General features: G+C 56.6%; 7 protein-coding genes across 7 annotated transcripts; 3 read left to right on the forward strand and 4 right to left on the reverse strand.

Annotated features, from left to right (window-relative positions):
- Positions 1-165: 165 nt before the first annotated feature.
- Positions 166-2,391, forward strand: IE81DRAFT_320711 (zf-PARP-domain-containing protein). Its single transcript, XM_025513110.1, has 6 exons — positions 166-478; positions 587-675; positions 767-785; positions 864-964; positions 1,046-1,601; positions 1,685-2,391. The coding sequence occupies exons 1-6, from the start codon at positions 475-477 to the stop codon at positions 2,056-2,058; spliced, it is 1,143 nt and encodes a 380-aa protein (XP_025372262.1). The 5' UTR covers positions 166-474; the 3' UTR covers positions 2,059-2,391.
- Positions 2,162-4,489, reverse strand: IE81DRAFT_336443 (alpha/beta-hydrolase). Its single transcript, XM_025515478.1, has 7 exons — positions 4,115-4,489; positions 3,419-4,031; positions 3,211-3,336; positions 3,120-3,141; positions 2,615-3,048; positions 2,513-2,539; positions 2,162-2,434 (listed from the first exon to the last, which is right to left on the reverse strand). The coding sequence occupies exons 1-7, from the start codon at positions 4,154-4,156 to the stop codon at positions 2,397-2,399; spliced, it is 1,302 nt and encodes a 433-aa protein (XP_025372263.1). The 5' UTR covers positions 4,157-4,489; the 3' UTR covers positions 2,162-2,396.
- Positions 4,098-4,543, forward strand: IE81DRAFT_229677 (hypothetical protein). The gene has a single exon (XM_025511117.1). The coding sequence runs from the start codon at positions 4,178-4,180 to the stop codon at positions 4,433-4,435; it is 258 nt and encodes an 85-aa protein (XP_025372264.1). The 5' UTR covers positions 4,098-4,177; the 3' UTR covers positions 4,436-4,543.
- A 1,826-nt stretch (positions 4,544-6,369) lies between these two features.
- On the reverse strand, positions 6,370-8,821 carry IE81DRAFT_229718 (hypothetical protein). Its single transcript, XM_025511118.1, has 2 exons — positions 8,203-8,821; positions 6,370-8,132 (listed from the first exon to the last, which is right to left on the reverse strand). Exons 1-2 carry the CDS (start codon positions 8,542-8,544, stop codon positions 6,597-6,599), a joined length of 1,878 nt encoding a protein of 625 aa, XP_025372265.1. The 5' UTR covers positions 8,545-8,821; the 3' UTR covers positions 6,370-6,596.
- A 3,992-nt stretch (positions 8,822-12,813) lies between these two features.
- IE81DRAFT_286084 (thioredoxin) lies at positions 12,814-13,214 on the reverse strand (the record flags this gene model as incomplete). Its single annotated transcript, XM_025511661.1, has 2 exons — positions 12,814-13,092; positions 13,170-13,214. 2 exons carry the CDS (start codon positions 13,212-13,214, stop codon positions 12,814-12,816), a joined length of 324 nt encoding a protein of 107 aa, XP_025372266.1.
- Positions 13,215-14,248: 1,034 nt separating this feature from the next.
- On the forward strand, positions 14,249-15,779 carry IE81DRAFT_298253 (zinc-type alcohol dehydrogenase). The gene is made up of 5 exons (XM_025512178.1): positions 14,249-14,341; positions 14,430-14,467; positions 14,559-14,702; positions 14,801-15,242; positions 15,316-15,779. The coding sequence occupies exons 2-5, from the start codon at positions 14,451-14,453 to the stop codon at positions 15,583-15,585; spliced, it is 873 nt and encodes a 290-aa protein (XP_025372267.1). The 5' UTR covers positions 14,249-14,341; positions 14,430-14,450; the 3' UTR covers positions 15,586-15,779.
- Positions 15,450-17,416, reverse strand: IE81DRAFT_320719 (DUF862-domain-containing protein). Its single transcript, XM_025513111.1, has 5 exons — positions 17,068-17,416; positions 16,515-16,941; positions 16,367-16,422; positions 16,212-16,287; positions 15,450-16,130 (listed from the first exon to the last, which is right to left on the reverse strand). Exons 1-5 carry the CDS (start codon positions 17,256-17,258, stop codon positions 15,804-15,806), a joined length of 1,077 nt encoding a protein of 358 aa, XP_025372268.1. The 5' UTR covers positions 17,259-17,416; the 3' UTR covers positions 15,450-15,803.
- Positions 17,417-17,652: the final 236 nt, after the last annotated feature.

The raw sequence follows: 17,652 nt of genomic DNA on the forward strand, positions 1-17,652 counted from the left end.
TAGTCCAAGTGGCTTCCTCGAAGCCCCATGCGGAAGCGGATCATCATCATTGCAGCGATAGCAAGCAGCATGCAAGTTGCGATCACGCGCGTTGCGGTGCGGAGTGCGCCCGGTCCTGTTTCGAGCCCTGCTGCCATGGGCTACAGCTCACCAGCGCACCTCGCCCATCCACCACCACGTCGAATCGCCAAGCAAAACCTCGTGATCACGGTTCGAAGCAAGGAAGCTCACCATCCGTCTGCCTCGATCAAAGCCCAGCGTTGGGAATACTCGTATTCTCCTTGGCGGATCTCACATTGGCTTTGCGCGCACACAAGTGGTAGAGGAGGCCCCCACGCACCTCCACATTACCGTGGAGCCTGTCCTTCCAGACCGGAGAGCATCCGGCCCAGCAACAGCATCATCAGCATCAACAGCAGCTGTGGAAAACTCATCTCATATCATCTACGCTGTCAATTTTGCCGAGTCGTCGACATGGGTGAGCAGCGGTCAGACAGACTAGCCCTGGTATCGAGCCTCGCAGCGCCACGCAGTGTCGTGTGCTGAAGCCCTCGACATCCTTTGCTCCATCCTGTGCGTGCTCAAGCTTATCGCATCGAATACGCCAAGAGCGCTAGAGCGGCATGTAAAGGTCCGAAGCCTTGCGCAGGTACCAAGATTGGCAAAGGGGAGATGGTGAGTCATGGGCTGCAGAGGGCTTGTGTATCGACATAGTCAAGCCTCCATGAGCTGACAAGCGTTCGCTATGCGTCTCGCTCACATCCAGCGCTGGGGTACCGTCGTAGGTGAGGATTCAATACAGCCTCGATGGGGTCACAGGCTGAGCAGCTGCTGACTTTCGAGGATCGCACTTCCGTCCGTAGAGATTCAAGGTCATACTGGCTTTCAATGGCGACATTGGGGATGTGTGACGGGAAGAATCATCACCAATGCCAAGAAGTCCCTGCCCGAGCCAGAGGATCTGGTGAGTGATGCTGCAGGGGCGTTGCGCTACCATGTCTGCGCTTACAGACTCACGCATTTGTTTCAAAAATTGGCTGAGCAGGACGGCATAGAAGAGCTTGAGGAGTGGGACCAAGAGAGGATCAGAAAGGCTTGGGCAGAGGGCCATGTGGCAGAGGAAGACATCCCAGAGTCTGCAAAGCAGCCCAAAGATGAAGATGGAGACGAGGACGAGGAGGCGGATGCCGGAGGAGGGACTCAGCCGTCTGCCAACGGAGATACGCCAAAGAAGTCCAAGGCGAAAGCCGGCAACGCTCGAGGGTCGAGCACAAAGCAGGACGACCTAGTGGAGAACAGATCCAGAGTCAAAGCTGCTGCGTCCAAGCGCAAGAGCAAGGCTGAGGGCAAGGGCGCCAAAGGGCGAAGGAAGAAGAAAGATGAGAGCGAGGAGGAGGCGGAGGACGATGAAGAAGAAGAGGCAGAGCCGGAGGATGATGAAGAGGACGACGATGGGGAAGAGGAGTTTCAGGGCGACGAGACGGACGATTCGGATCCGGACGGCTATCGGCCGAACACGAAAGCAAAGAAGGGTCGCATCGCTAGCTCTAGCAAAAAGGGAAGAGCCTCTGCTCAAGCGACTCGCTCCTCAGGTCGGGCTGGTAAGTATTACACACGCGTGATGGCAGTAGGGGTGCGAGAAGTGATTGACGTCTTACGTGACGCTGCCAAACCCTTTTCACAGCGGCGTCAGCCAAGAAGAGTTATGCCGAGGATGAAGAGGAGGACGAGGAAGAGTTTGATGAGCCTGAGCTGGTACCGAAGAAGGCAAGCAAGAGCTCGCGCGCCTCGAGAGGAAGCGCGGCGAAGGCCAAGCCAGAGCCCGTCGACGAAGAGAATCAGGTGGATTCAAAGCCCGTGAAGAAGAAGCGCGGCAGACCCTCAAAGGAAGCTTCTGATGCGCCTCTAGCGAAGCCCGAGCCCGATGCTGACGGCAATAACCACCTCAATGCGGGGCAGACCGAAGACAAACATGTCAAGAAGAAGCGAGGAAGACCTTCCAAAAGCGTCAAGAAGGAATCGGCCGCAATCAAGCCAGATCCCGAAAGTGACGAGTGATGACGAGAGCGTAATCTTTCGCCGAAGAGCGTGCAAAATCTATACCTATGACCAGCGAATCAGCTGCACATTTCATGCTTGCAATCGTCAGCAACACAATCCGGACGTCGCTCGGCACTTTGCGGCGAGAGGCCCGAGGAAGGTCGATGAGCGCGCGAGGACGGAATCTTGTACTTTTAGCTTTTGGCCCAGTTGCACAGATAAGTGCGCTACCGAAGCAGCATCCAGCATCGGGTTGGCCGATTCTAGACCTTCGATTGGTGTATCTCTATATTTCTGGCAGCGAGCGCATGGGACCCGTGCAATTTACACTCAGTGAAGGAGTTCGGGGCCCTCATTCAGGATTGCGTTCTAGCTTTATTGAAGTTGATTCCGGCTGTAGGAGACGAGTGTTTCGGGCGTGATCAGTCATCTGACGCGCGTATCATTGCTGCAGAGAGCACGTCTAGCTCACAAAGCTCTCCGACAACGTCGATGATGCCTATAAACGTGGACACGGGGCAAGCGTGTAAGTCAATGAATCTTCATGCCGCGGCGTCTGTACGGTCAAACGTACCGTCTGCTACGCCATTGTGTCCACCAAAAGGCGTGCGGATCAGAGAGACGCTTGGCCCTTCTTGCTTGGGCTCCAGCTTGGCGTCTGTCCAAAAAGTGTACGTCTTTGCCCAAGTTCCAGCTCGCGAAACCGCCTTCCGGACATGCACGTGATTTTCATACTCCCTTTCCCACTCCCTCTCATTTTGGGCCTTGGTGCCTCTAGAGCCGGGTAGAGTGGCGAGACCCAAATGAACCCTCAGTAGAGATTCGAACAGGGTCTCTCCGTGCCTGAATGGGATCACGTCATCGTCGGTCGCGCTGCTGATGATGATGTGCGGGTGTCCTGGCCGAACCTCTGACTTTGCTGTGTGATCTGCAGAGACCTGCCCCTCTGGATCCAAACCTGACGCTCGAATGAGGCGCGGCAAAGCGTTGAAGTTCTCGAATCGAGCACTGTGAGGTCAAGTTCGCGGCCAAATGAGCAAGCCTGCTGATGAAGAGGGAACGACGAAAAATGCGCTCACTTGAGGTAGTAAGGGATCAAGTCTGGTGTAAAGCAGCGCGCCGCGTCAGTCCTTGCTCCAGGTCACCGGCCGCTGGACTCTGACTACGCACCTTGATGATAAGGAATCAGACGGACGGGTGCAAAAATTGGCACGAATCCTGCCAGCTGGTAAGATGTCAAAAGATGCGCGATGGAGATGTACGGCGCCATGAGATAGACGGCGTTCGGTGGCGTACCTGTGGAGCGGCACAAGAGGCTGAGGTGAGTAGAGCGATGCGCATACAGCAGCTGCCTCTTTGCGGTGGGAGAGACGCTCACCCCTCTCTACCAGTCGCTGCGTCACACCAGCTGCTACGCCAGTTCCGAGACTCTGCCCAACAATCAGAATGTCATTGCGACCTTCCTCCTCCGACATCCCTTGAGCCATCTTGCGAGCGACGACCCAGTCGAAAGCAGCCTTGGCATCCAGAATTAGCCCTTCTTCCGTAGGGTCTCCTTCGCTGTCACCGAAACCTCTATAGTCGATGGCGACAACATTGGCGGCAAGTCTGTTTGTGAATTGGTTGTAGGAGGCGATGCGGAAGGGAGCGGCTCTGTTGGCAGCGTTACCGTGCAGGTAGATGACAGTGGGGTAGGCCTTGAGTGCGGCATCGTATGCGGAATCTGATGGAGCAGGGTCGTCGAACTTTTGCACAATCTGCCGGAGGTGGATATCCGGAACGACGTGCCAGGCACCGATTTGGATCCCGTCGTCGCTCTTCAGCCTGAGGTTGCGAGTCTTGTGCGGAGCGAGACCATATCTCTCCGGTTCGTCGAATTGAGGATTGAAGGGAAAGACGATCTTGTGCAGAAAGAGATTCTGCGCTTGAAAGTCCTTCAAGTACATCAGCGAGAGGATGAAGGTGACGTATAACGCACCTCCGACCAAAGGCTGGACATACGTACGCAGTCCGCCGCAGAGACACGAGGATGAGCATACAGTCCCGACAATTTTGGTGCAGAGACCTCACTCACGAAGAGGTGCGCCTTTGCAAGGAATGAGCTGTAGGCGGCCATGTTGCCGCTGCGAGGGTCAGAATGGGTTGGCCTTTCGTGCCCTGTTCGCTTGTACTGGAAGGGTGGTGGTTGCTTATGGCTGCCAGATCGCACCAGCAAGGAAAGGTGGATTTAAACAGGCAGGCAGCAGCGGACGCTGATCTGAATGCTCGGCCGTGTTGGCATTCACGATTCGAGCTTTTGAGACTCAAAACTCGATCATTCAAGATTCTCGATCACGACTCACGATTGTTGGAAACCTCTGCCGACTCTATGCGACTCGACTCTCGTCGTGCGTGACTTTGCTTGATTCATACACCCCAATCAGAATGAGGGCCCGCGTGCTACTTACTGTATGTAGCGTATGAGGTCTGTGCGGCGTTTATCAGCCATCGACTGACTTCCCCCGCCCGAGCAGCAATTCAAGCAAGAAACGTTCGCATTTCTCCATGCAGCATGATATGATCCCGCCGTTTCACGATCAGGGTCGAGCGACACTTGACCTACTGCAGCTGCTGCATGCCTGCATACGCTGCAGCATCATGACCAGCATCCAGCAGCAGCAGCAGCAGCAGCAGCAGCAGCAGCCATGATGGCATTCACGGTGATTCACATTCAGGATTCAGAAGAATAATTATGATCGCGCAGACCCCCGGCCGCAATTACAGTAACACCTCCGAGTGTGCAGGAACCGAAGCCTTGCTGCATGCTGCTGCTGCGTGGTCTCACCATCACCACAGCAGCTACCGCATATAGCAACTAGCTCATCTGTCTCAGCTAGTTGACCATGCACGCACGCACCTAGCTGTCTGTGCCTCAGCTCGGCGACTACCATAACCCTGCTCTTCAGGGGCCCTACTACGTATTCTTGAATGATGAGGTCCGCTAAGGATCGAAACCCAAGAATGCCTCACTATACATGTCCACAATCATGATGAGTATGCCGCTGCACTATCGCCGTTCGCCATGCACCCGGGCGGCCGATGCAAAAGTATGATTAGCCTCTACTACCGTGAATCGACCGCCGTTGCAATTACCCATGTACCGAATTCCATATCACCGCTTATCACAAGCATGATTGTAGATACGCGGAGCAATCTCCTTCTCCAGGTCCGAAGGAGCAAGTGGGATGTATACAGCAGTCAAGAGTAGCTGCCGTATGAAAGAGCTACGAAGCTTTCGCGCTGCTCCGCGGGGTTACAGGAAGAGCAGGGTTGGACCGTTTGCGTTGCGCAATCGTCCGCGCACAGTTTCGTCCTGTTGCTATACAGTTCCGGTACCGTTGCAGCAGATGCATCAGCGCATCAAGGGTGCAGTAGTGGGCAACAGCAAGCTGCTTTGACTGTGGAGCTCCGGAAAATCAGCATTCACGATTGGAGAGACTGGGAGAGAGAGAGAGAGAGAGCGTTTTCAGAAGGAATTGCTTCCATATCAAGTTGGGGAAGGTTTCGCTTCCATATCAAGGCGCGAGTCGTCAATCGTGCCAGGCGGAGTCTTGCTTGCGGCCTTGAGGCGCGTAGCGAGAACCCGCAGCCAAGGCGCTCTGACCCGTGAGTGTAATGTAGGTACCACCAGCACGCCTCAAGATGCCTTCACAAACGGCACCACCGCAGCAGCACTCGGCAGTCCCTCTGTACGGCGCTCTACACGAACACGAAAGGCTTGCAGTACGAGGCTTGAATGCGTTCGCTTGGTCATGACATGCACAGTAAGCGGCGAACAAAGGCCCTTTTGGCCCACCGAACCGCTTCGCGCAGGAGCTGGCTGGCATGGCTCGGACTTGCACGTTTGCCCAGCCATGTCAGACCGACTTCGGAAGTCGGGATTCTCGCCTCGCCGGCTGGTTTGCCTAGCCTTCAAGCTCTTGCACATTCCTCCTTCGGGCTGGACACCGCAGGCGCTCTGTACCGAGCAGCTGATACAGTCCAGTATCCGATTTTCCGAAATTCAACAGCAAGTCTTGCCCTCGCGCTGCTTTCTTTGCCTTGACCCACCGATGCATCTCTAGGCGCTCACTGCTTTGCGCCGACTACAAAATCGGGACCGCGAAAGGGCAGCGCAGCCAACATGAAGCCTTTCCGCTCAGAAAGAACATCAATTCGAGTGACAGCTGCAGAGGGGTGCTTGGCATCAAGGGCCGATAGTGGGCGCTGAAGATAGAGCTGTGCACGAAGGAAAGATTGACATACAAGAGATTGATACGTAACGTAGGTGACTAGAGCCAGGGGTGAGAAAGAAGCAGGATATCTCGCGCTTGACGAGCATCCGCCATGCAGTGCATGCCAAGCATCGACTGTTGGAAGCGGAGCAATGCAGAGCAGAATCGCCGATGCCAAAGCTGTATAGTAGTCAGAGCATTAGTGGTGGTGTTGTTATAGTGCGCTTTCGTCCTGAGAGCAGGCTGGGTAAGAGGGGTATGCAAAGGGGCGCACGGCGGCCGATGACCACGGCAGTGGAAAGTCTAGTATGGAGCGGGGCGCATGCGCTTGTCGCCTCGTCTATCAGGCTCGTAGGCGTCGTAGCCTTGTGCGTCATCCCAGCCACCTTGTGGATGTGGCTGCATGCCCATGTACGGGGCGTGTGTGACGTGGGGAGGGGGCACAGCTCCGAGCATCTGCCCAGGGGCGAAGTGTGCACCGGGTATATTGGCCATAATGGCGCTCGCGCCTGGAGGCAGAGAAGGGAGTGGCTGACCAGCCTCGATCTCGGCTGCCTTCTCTCCACATTCCTTCTCCATACGCCAGTGGCGCCGCAGGGCATCACTACGCGGAAAGCCTTTTCCGCAAGCTTCGCACAGGTACGGCTTGTCGCCCGAGTGGACACGGGCATGCCTCTCCAAATCGTGTTTGCGACTAAAAGCCCGCGGACAGTGTGAGCACGCAAAGGGCTTCAGCTGAGAGTGGCTTCTCAGATGAGCCTTGAGATTGTAGCTGCGATTCTTTGCGAAAGTCTTGTCGCAGCGTGGATACGGGCATTTGGCTACGCCATCGGGATCGCCTGTAGCCTCCATAGCGGCTCCAACAGCCGCGTTGAGGGACATTTCGGTCTGATGGGCAGACACCTCTAGCAATCGGCTGCTCGAGGATGCGCTGATGTCGGAAGCAACACTCAGGCGAGCCCCATGTGGCCCTAGTCCTGGATGTCCGTCCAAGTAGGAAGCACCAGCACCCGGCATGGGCGCGTACGACCCGCGAGGTTGTTGATTGTAGGGATGCATCATCTGGCCGTGCATCGCTCCGCGGGGCATGTGGCCTGACGATGAGCTGGCGTGTCCGGGAGAATCATACATTCCGGGGTGGCCCCATTCATCACTGTAAGAGCTAGCACGCTGATTTCCTTCGTTCCAGCTTTGCATGCGCACCCGAGGGCCCGGTGCCGGGATGGACTGCGAAGGGACCACGTGCGGAGGGCCTTGTTGTGGCTGCGTACGTCGGACTGGAATGGGCCGACCATACTGGTCGTAAGCCTGCGCTTCAAGAGGCGGCGGCTGAATCTGCGCTTGAGAGGGAGGCTGGAACGGGTTTGGTGCGGCTCGAGAAGGCCAAGCTTGCTGACCGGCAACGGCACTGCCAGCCCTCGCTTGTGGCGACTCGAATGAGTCTCGTCGACGCTTGCCTGCCTGTCCAGCACCACCACCGCCCATTTGATTGACGTCGGCGAGTGCCCCACCACCATTCTGAGCACTCAAGAAACCCGCTTCAGAGGCTCGCGAAGGCGGTTCAGACTCTGGTCCGTACGGAGAGTCGGTGTAGCCCACAGCCGGGGTGGCACCCATGGACCCAACCCCACTGGACAGACCAGGACCTGCGTCCTGCGCATAGCCCCAGGCGCTCGCACCACCGTCGGTCGCGCGTGGTGCTGCGGCCATTATCCCCCCTGCGTTGAGATCGGGATTGAGCAAAGGATCGAAGTCGTCCAATCCAAACCATTTCGAAGCATTTAAATCTGAAACATAGTCATGCGTGGCCTCGAAGACGTTTGTTTGTGTGTGGGCAGACTGCCAAAAGATGTGGCTCGTCAGCCGCGGGGCATCACAAGATCTCCCGCAATAGGCTATCAGAACTCACATATTCGTACTCTGGAGCTTGATCGAGCAAGCTGGAGGGCAGCTCGGGAAAGCGAAAGAGCGGACTTTGCCCGTCCTTCGGTGAGCCAAGCCCGAGGTCGAAGTCTGCATCGAATCCAGGCAAGATTCCCACCGAGTCGAGGGCGGGATCGTTCAGAAAGGACAACTCCTCACCCTCGTAATTGCCGTAGCCTTCGAAAGCGCGGGTCGGCAGCCCATCGCCGAAGTTCGTGGCGGTAGCAGGGCCCGTTGAAGGCCCAGCACCGCTGCTGGGACCAGCCCCAAACTCTGGCAACCGAGCTGATGTAGGCTGAGCAGAGCGAGGTCTGACTATCGAAGTCATGTCGGTGTGGGCTGCGGTATGATGCGTCGCGCAGAGACGTCAGCTTCGTCAGCTCACCAAGCGCCTTCTCTCCTCTGAGGCTAGAGGGCTATAGCACTGACCGTGAAAGCTGTCTGTGCGCTCCAGGTCCTCTCACGACGTCTCTAACAGCGAGCGTGGCTCCCGCAGCCGGTCAGCGTACAGACAGCACCGAGTCTTGATGGGAGCGTCTCGGAGTCGAAGCCCGGTTCGGATGCAGGAGCTCCGCAGACCACGCCAAGACTGCCGATAGGCGAAAGTTGCGGCTGATGCAGCAGCGAAACCTGTTGGAGTGACTAGTGGCCCTGAATGTTGGTCGGCTTGGTGGAGAGGCGGTGTGAGCTACGCGCTGCGCGTGCTGTATGTCGCTTTTGAGAGCGTGGCCTGCGCGTCGGCGAACGAAGGTAGAGATCGTTGCGCGTTAGTATAGCATGATCCCTCCCAATCACAGCCACTAGGATGAGAGGTGTGCCGAAGTGCAGCACCAGCAGCGAGATGACAATCAACACACACGTGCTCAGGCGAGGCCAATGGGAGCATTGCCTCCAGCGACACTCGTCTGCTCGTGTTGCCCGCTGTTCAACAATGCTTGCGAAGCTCTGCTGTTGCTACCCGTCACCGACACGACTACTCTGGGCCGGTCTGGACTCACTCCGCTATCTCAATGACGATCTTAGGCGGGTCGAACCTCCCTTCTATCTTCTATAGGCCCGCTACTGGAGCCAGGAGCGAGCTCCACAGCGGAATGCGCTGTGCGTGCGATCACTTTGCGTGCTGCGCCGTGCTAGCTGAGAAACAGTCGACTCTATGGACCTCCAGCAGATGCTGCTAGTGCCAATGCGCAGCGATCGCGCGTCGAAAGGCCAGGCGATGCAGATGAGAGATTGGGTTTGGCAGATGGGAATGCGGGCGCAATGACCGCGTGCAAACGGAAAGACCGTATGGTTACGTCGGGGCTAGAGCTTGGGCGTAGAGATGTGCTCGTGGTCCGGAAGCAGGAGGATATGTGAGTTGGCGCAGCGGGGGCGGATTTGGCCAAGGGAATCGGTTGCGATTGCGCCTTTTGGCGGTGCATGCGTCCTCGCCTGTGCTGTGGGACGTGCGTGCTAAACTCTTTCGGAGGCGAACGAGTCGGTGAGTGATGTGGGCAAGAGGTAGAGGCAGTTTCGAACTTCGAGTAGGAAGCGATCTGCGTCCTTGTCGCCAATGATCACGAATGCCAGCGCAGCAGCAGCAATGGCGATCAGCAGAGTCACCAGTGTGATGAGAGCACAGACAAGCGCGATGCCGGGGACAATGGCACTCGGAGGGGGCACCAGCAGTAGTATAGCAGCAGCGTCAGAAAGGCCCGTGACGAGCAGACAGAAGAGAGAGAGAGAGAGAGAGCGAGGAGATGCGCCCAGGGCAAAAGGAGAGTCTGCGCGCGCTCGCTTCTCTGCGCCGCGGCGCAGCCTTTGCGTTTGGGCGCATGCGGGCGCCATGGAGCGTATGCATGGCGTCTCGGATAGGCGTTGTGCCAGCTGCTGCTGCTTGATGGCGTTGGATCAACCTACTCGGGTCCATGCAGCACGCAGCACCGGGCGGCGCGAGGCACCCGACGCGAGTTAATTGGGTTCATCAATTGGACGCGTGCGCGTGTGCGTGTGCGCGCGCACACAGCGTTCATGCACCCAGGCAGATCGACAGCAAAGCGCGAATTAGCCCAGCTTGCGCGTGTTTATGCGTAAGCACGCCGCTTCCAGGCAGTTAAAATCACGAATGAATAAAAAGACGGCGGCCGGTGGCTGGCCGCAATCGTGACTCATAAAGTCAAGACTGTGAATCCGATGGTATCATGCTGCTGCGTGCGCTGCTTGCAAAGGAAGGAGCGGCGGCGGCGATCAACATCAAGCGTGCACCCAGATCGGTGTTTATATATGCATGAGCCTATCACCATCTCACTCAGGCTCGCAGCTGATGAGTAGGTGACCTCAGACTCACGACTATTTGATCCACAATTCAAGATTTAGTGATTGTGACTCCTGCAGCAAGAGCTCCGAGCGGACGATGTCACCTTTTGCATAGCAAGGATCCGATCTTGCGAGCGTGCAGCCCTCACCGGACGGCCAATCATGACTCGTGACTGATTACTCACACTCTTGACTGGTGACGAATCACGACGACTACTCACGAATCCACTCACAACTCTCGATTCACATCAATCACGAATATCGGACTCGTGACTCGTGCAGTAAGCTCGTGCATTCTCAATGCAATATCATCCTTGCTTCTCGCGCACCCCAAAAGCAAGTCGAAGATCTATACTTGACATTCATTCCTCGAGCTTCAGAGCTGGGCGAAGTCGCATCACTTATAATATGGAGGCTGCTCTCGCCAAGGTGATGAAGGGTTCGCCGCGTGCTCTCATCAAACAGCTCACCTTCGCAGCATTCCAGTCATCGATGATCGCATGGCGCCTGCGCAGCACGGACCTTCCCGAAGTCCTACGTAATTCCTACCTGCGATGGGAAACAGTGATGATCGATGAGTCACGACTCACGAGTGGGGCATTTGTGTTGTCGTCTCTGCACCACCAATTTACAGAGATTCGCTCATCTCGGGACCTGGCTCGATCCATGTTCCTGACCCCTATCGGCCCGCCCGGGGAGTGCTGCATCCGTTTCTCATCAGTCTTGAGCGACGAGTATATCGTGTCGAGCCAGGCGTGAGGTGACAGATGGCGCGGCATGAAAGCGTTCCTTTCCTCCATTTGCTCACATGGTGTATACACAGCCTCATCCACATCCCAATAGCTTGGCTTTGCGTCCCTCGACCGGTGCATGGACTTCACGAGCCAGCATATCGGTGGGATCCCACGCACCGATCGTGACTCATGACTCCGACCCTCGGGGTCCTTTCGCGCCAGTGGCCCGGCGTGTTGCCCAACAGTCACCATGCAGACGTGAGCAGGTTCAGGTCTGCGTGTAGGGTCGCAATCTTGAGTCAAGTCTCACGACAACCAGACTCGCGTGACTCGAACATACTCGCGACTCCGCGGATGCGCGCGCGTGGTCTTTGCTCGGCGCACGTCCATGACAGCAGCAACGGATTGAGAAGGGCCGCAGCTCCGACGGCGGGCTGTGTCTATAAGCAGGATTGCTGGCCGGATGTCATTCAAGATTTGATTGGCGCACCGGCCACAATAATAGTCAGAAGAGTATGGCCTTCTATAGGCCGAGCTACTGCGAACTTTCACTCACAAGTGGCATAGGCCATTCATTGATTCAGATTGCCAAACACGACCAATGTGTCGATGCTGCAAGCGAGCGCCTTGCTGCCGCCGCCCACCGTCGGGAGTCAAATCGCAGGTTGCTATTCATGCATATGCGCTGGAGACAGCCTGAGTCAGAGTGGCGAAGCAAGTGATCAGGTGAGCCTCCAACACGTCGCCGTGTATGTTTTGTGAGAGGGATGGCAATAAGACACCCTCACATTTTGATGCTGATTGCAACGCTTATTGTCGCATTCGACAGAGCTCGGTGTCTAGTCGGCGGCCACTTTTGACTCGAAGTGCGGAAGCGAGTGCCCAAGTCACCATCAGTCCAGAATCCTCAATCATTATTCGACTGCCGCGCGCCGGAAGCTCATCATCTGATCGCGAGGGATTGGTGCGCCAGAGAAGCCACTCGTCATCACAGTGTCACCGGTGTACATCAGTATAAGCCAGCACACGTACGCGAAGGTCTATACCTGATGGAGCTGATCATGAGCACAGTGGTGTGGAACCTCACGTGTCCGGCCGCGCGGCAGCTCGTGCGCATGCAGTTGCTCAGAGTGATTGACTGAGAAGGCCTTGCGAGTCAAGCACAGGATGAGCGTTTGCGTATCGAGTGCTGCATCGCACGCTACCTGTTCTAGACCAAGCATGAAGCCGACGCTCGATGTCTGAGCCTTGACCCGCATACATGCGCTCCACATATATGAATCCTCTGCTTGTCTGTGAAGGAGCGACCTCTGATTGTCTGCGAGGCTACAACGCACGCAACACGAGGGTGGAAAGGTCGATGCACTGTATCATATATTTCCTCCCTGGCTCGATCGAGGACAATTGAGTCTACTTTCTGATATGTTCTTAAGCGCTGACAGCGTTGGTGATGATGCTCTGTGGAGCGGGGCAAGGTAAATGTCAGCACGAAAGACGTGGGGGCGAATGTGTGGCGATTCTGGCGGTCTGTAGGCAAGCCTCCGCTTGGAAAGGTGGCCTCCACAACCTCACACACTGTCTGATCGCTTGACACTCACTTGCAGCTTCGAGGGGTCCGCGCCGAGGAGCTTGTCAACCTGCTGACCGTTCTTGAAGACCAAGAAGGTAGGCATTGCACGAATGCCAACCTCCTGAGCAATCTCTCCCTGCTCATCCACATCCACCTTGGCGAAAGTGGCAGATTCGCCAGTTGCCTCTGCGATCTTCTCAAAGATTGGGGAAATCATCTTGCAAGGCCCGCACCAAGTGGCCCAAAAGTCGATGATGGTGGGCTTGTCCGACTTGATCTGTTATGCGAGTATGGATGCGGAGCGATTAGCACGGAAATGAATGAGCGTGCCACAATGCCGCGTGGTCTACTCACGAGCTCATCGAACTCGGACTTGCTGCTGATGACCTTGACACCCATGTTTGCGCGTGTGGTAGCAAAAGTTCTGGCAAGAGCGATGTGTGCTTGGCGTGCGGAAGCAAAGCTGCGAGCGACTGTAGCTGTAGTCCTGATTGAAGAGTTGAAGAGCATGGAGAGGTCACAAGCAGCGATGGCTTCCTCCTTTTATATACTTTTCTTCCTTCGAGAGTGTAGATTAGTGGTGGCTCGGACGTTGGATAAATCCGCACAGCCCATTCACACTCGACTCAACAAGTCACGCATGACGAAATGGTGAGTCGCAGCGAGAGGCAACTCACGACTGAATCTCTGGTCCAGCAGAGGGGACGTGCGTATCGGCATCCGCGCAGCCCAGCTGCATTGTGGGCCGATCACGCAAAATCGCAATAAGTCGCGCCGCGCCGTATGCGACTGAGCTTGACGCGCGCGCCTTGCGGCCGCAACGACGACACACGCGCGTGCACACCGCGCGCGGATGATTCGAGAAGTTCTTTGAGTGAATGAACACGTGATGCGCGAGGTTTGACCGTGACGGCCCACGCGGTCAGACCTTCACTCAATCATGACTTGTGATTTGATTGACTTGTTGCCTCCACATCCACCCGTGTGGTTGCATCACGATCGCGGTCAGTTTGAGTATATATGATCATGCAAGCTGACGCCCCTCCACCTGCCACATGTTGACTTTCGGAGAAAACGCACAGCATGGGTCGGTCCCTTTCTGTGCTGAATATATGCCGATTCGCTGACAAGCAGCCGCGTGCAGCGGCCGCGATGCAAGCCGAAGCGCGCAAAGAGATGCTGCTGCTAAGCTGCAAGAGGCGCTCCTGTTTGCTTTTCGCAAGTACCGTGACCGTGAATGAGGATGTCGTGTGCCGCTCGAACGTATATAAGCATGAGATCAGTTGTGTTGCACGTTCGACACATATCTGTCCGCGCTGTGATATCCACCAGATAGTACTCAACAGAACGTACATCCTCTTCAGCACAAGTCAAGAGTATCCATCATGTCCGTCCCAACCCAACACCGCGCCGCTCAGGTCAAACAGCAAGGCGGCAAGCTCGAAGTAGTCACCGTCAACACCCCTCAGCCAGGACCTGAGGAGGTTCTGATCAAGGTCTCCGCTAGTGGCGTCTGCTTTTCAGACGTGAGTAAAAGCCCGGTGCGACGACTCATTATCACCGCGATCATCTCGAGACTGAGCACCAGCTCTGCACTCTTGCATCTGCCATCAGCACTTCGCCATTCAGAATGCGATGGGCACTCCTTACCCGTGAGTAGAACACTGCGCACCCGATGGTACAGCTGTTGCGGCGGCAAGCCATTGCGACTCAGTCCCCTCCGACATTTTGCATGTATCACAGCATGAGCCCTGGTCACGAGATTGTCGGCACGATCGCCTCGGCAGGCGCAAATGTTGGCAATGACTGGAAGCAAGGCGCTCTTGTGGGCGTGGGATGGAACGGCGGTTACTGCACCAGGTGCCAACCGTGCCGTCTAGGTGATTTGTGAGTTTGCACACAGATGCTGATTTGATGCATTGCGGCGCCATATCTTCGCGCGACCACTGACGTTCTGCGCTGTGCACTCGACGACGCTCACGCAGCACTGCGTGTCAGAACTCCAAGGTGACAGGTGTGAACAAGGACGGAGGTCATCAGGAGTACGTGATCGCCCACTGGACCGCGCTCGTAAAGATGCCCGAAAACTCCGGCATCTCCAATGCCGAACTCGCGCCCTTGCTCTGTGCTGGTAACACTGTGTGGGAGGCCCTTCACGCGAGCCCAGCCCGCGCAGGAGATGTGGTCGTAGTCAGCGGTCTTGGAGGTCTGGGCCATCTGGCTTTGCAATACGCAAGAAAGATGGGCTTCATCGTCGTAGCCGTGTCTGGCAGCAAGGACAAGGCCGACTTGGCTAAAAAGCTCGGCGCTCACTACTACTTCTCTGCCGAAGACGATGTCGCTGCAGAGGTTGGCAAGCTTGGTGGTGCTAAGGCTGCGATCGCAACCGCTCCAAGCGCCAAAGCTATCAGCTCCCTCGTTCCTTTGGTACGTGCTGCCGGCAGTCCGGCTGATTGCTCTTTGATGGTTGCTCACCCTTCACACCCACTGCTGAATCTAGCTGAGCCGATATGGAGAAGTCATTGTCGTCGGTGTGCCGGGCGATGGCAACCTCGAAGTATCCGCCATGGCGCTGGTCTCGAAGAGAGCTGCACTTCGAGGCTACTCTTGTGGCGCCAGCGCAGAGAACGAAAAGACCATCAAGTTTTCCGTGGCCGAAGATGTCAAGGCAATGGTGCATAAATTCCCTCTCGACAAGGCGAATGACGCGCTTGATGGCGTGCTCAACGGCAAGCCCAAGTTCAGAGTGAGTTGCCTCGACATCGGCTAGCGCATTGCGAAGTTGCCTGACTGACTATTGTGTCCATTGCCTTCTCAAAGAACGTCATTGTGTTCGACTAAGCTACTCTAGCCTCGCATTCGTCGCTATGTACGTCTGTCATTGCCATACTACGAACTGCAATTTCTCTAAGTTGATTTGCTTGTCGGAGACAGCGTTGCAAATGCCTCTGTTGCGACCTTGGGTATATTGTGAGGAGACTGCTGCGCTCAAAGCTTGCCTGCGCTGCCCTTGATACTCTTATTGGCAGCGCCCGGGGCGTGAGCGGCCTGAGCAGCCTTGTCGGCTCCTTCTGCATGGGCGACGGTACTCATGACTTCGGAGATGCCAGGTGTATGCTTGTGAGGCTCGGCTGACGAGGCCGCAGAAGCGCTCATATCGATTTTGGACTCTTCGCTTACTGCCTCCTTCATCAGCGATAGCCTTGACGACTCGTCCACATCCTCCGCATCGGAGACCTCGCCTTCCTCCGGCTCCACACCTGTCTGCAATTCGAGCAAGCCTTGAGGGATGAACGAGGTGACGGCAGCACCCACCTGACAGTTGCACGCGTCGAAAACGATTCAGCTCCGAGCAAGCTGGCTGGAAAGAGCCGCGTCTGGAGCACGCTGACTCACCCACGCTGCGCGATTTATCCACCCGGGTAGTCGCGCACCAGTGAGCCTCTGCAGCAGGGCATCTGAAAAGTGATTGCTGTGGGTGGGAGCCGAGGGCGAGACCTGAGCCAAGCTTGTCTGCACATCAAGCCATCGAAGCATCGCTCAGTGCTCACCAGTTGCGAGCCAGTAGATCGTAGTTGGTGCCGTAATACTGCGGGTCTTCCTTCATCTGCACGAGAGGAGTGCGATGTGCTCAGAACGGCTGCGTGTCGAACGAGGGCTGGATACTAAGGTGCTTAGAGGACTGCCACCATGACTCACCTCCATGATCACTTTGAGAGACCAAGCTAAGCTCCGTGCACGAGCGCCTCTGTGCCTTGCACTCCGTTGGCGTCCGCCCGAGCCCGTCGATGCGTCCGCTTCGCCCACTCGAGGTTCCAAGTACGCGCTCCAGCCGCTCTGAGGCGCTGCCCACCTGCCCGTCTCCTTGTTCGGGCGATCAAGCCGAGAACCAGCTGGAATGCACGGAGTAGCGCCAGTATCTGAGCTTTGCGATGCCTGCTCTGCTTGCGTATGCGATACTTCTGGGGCCCCAGCATAGCCTATGAACCAACTACCTACGTATCGAGCGTCCGGCAACGGGCTAGGACCGGGTGCTGGGATCTTGCGCGGGCCAAGCCTGGACAACCCATCTTCTGGTCTACCTGTCTCGCCGTCACGAGGCAGAGCAAAGATGCCAGTCACAGAGCTGGACGGCGAGGGAGTGCGCGAGATAATGAGCTTGCGAGCGCGGCCAAAGAGAGGCTATCCAGTCGCAGTGTCCGATTGCGTGATGTAGTCTCGGGTTGGACGACGCATTGACCTGCACACTCACGCAACATCGTGCCCTCCGTAACCCCACTCGGTGGCAGCATCAGGCAGCCAAACATCCGTGTGCAGCACTCCGAAGCCACAATTGTAGGCAAAGCTTGCCCATCTAGAAGGCGGCAACAAGTCCCACACTGTCAAGTAGACTGGCGTGCCGTGAGCGCTGGGAGATGCGAATTCGAGCGTTTGAGGGGACATGCTGGTTGATCCTTGTGCGCGACGAGACGATTCTGAGTGGTCGGTGGCCCGGTCGGTCGACGAGAAATCGCATTAGAAGTCACGAATTGCCGATGAGGTATGGCGTCGCTGACCTTGGCAACGAGGAGAGCTTAGCAGGAAGCGGGACAGCCTTGAAGCCATCGAGGTTCTAGCTAGTCTGAGTCATGCGTACCTCTTGTCTCCATAAAGCTGCTCGAGGGCAACAACCGTGCAGCTAGCGCTCTCGACACGTGACCGACCACCTATGCTGTGGGACGCGCTCGACGAAGCTTTCACCGCGCCCGCACGCCATCTGCTGTGGCCGGCTCCGGGGCAAGGATGATGCCGATGGAGACCCCGCGGCAATCACACAAGCGGCGATCGACGCGGGCGC

Source organism: Ceraceosorus guamensis (assembly GCF_003144195.1).
Source record: "Ceraceosorus guamensis strain MCA 4658 unplaced genomic scaffold IE81scaffold_7, whole genome shotgun sequence".
NCBI classification, from domain to species: Eukaryota; Fungi; Basidiomycota; class Exobasidiomycetes; order Ceraceosorales; family Ceraceosoraceae; genus Ceraceosorus; species Ceraceosorus guamensis.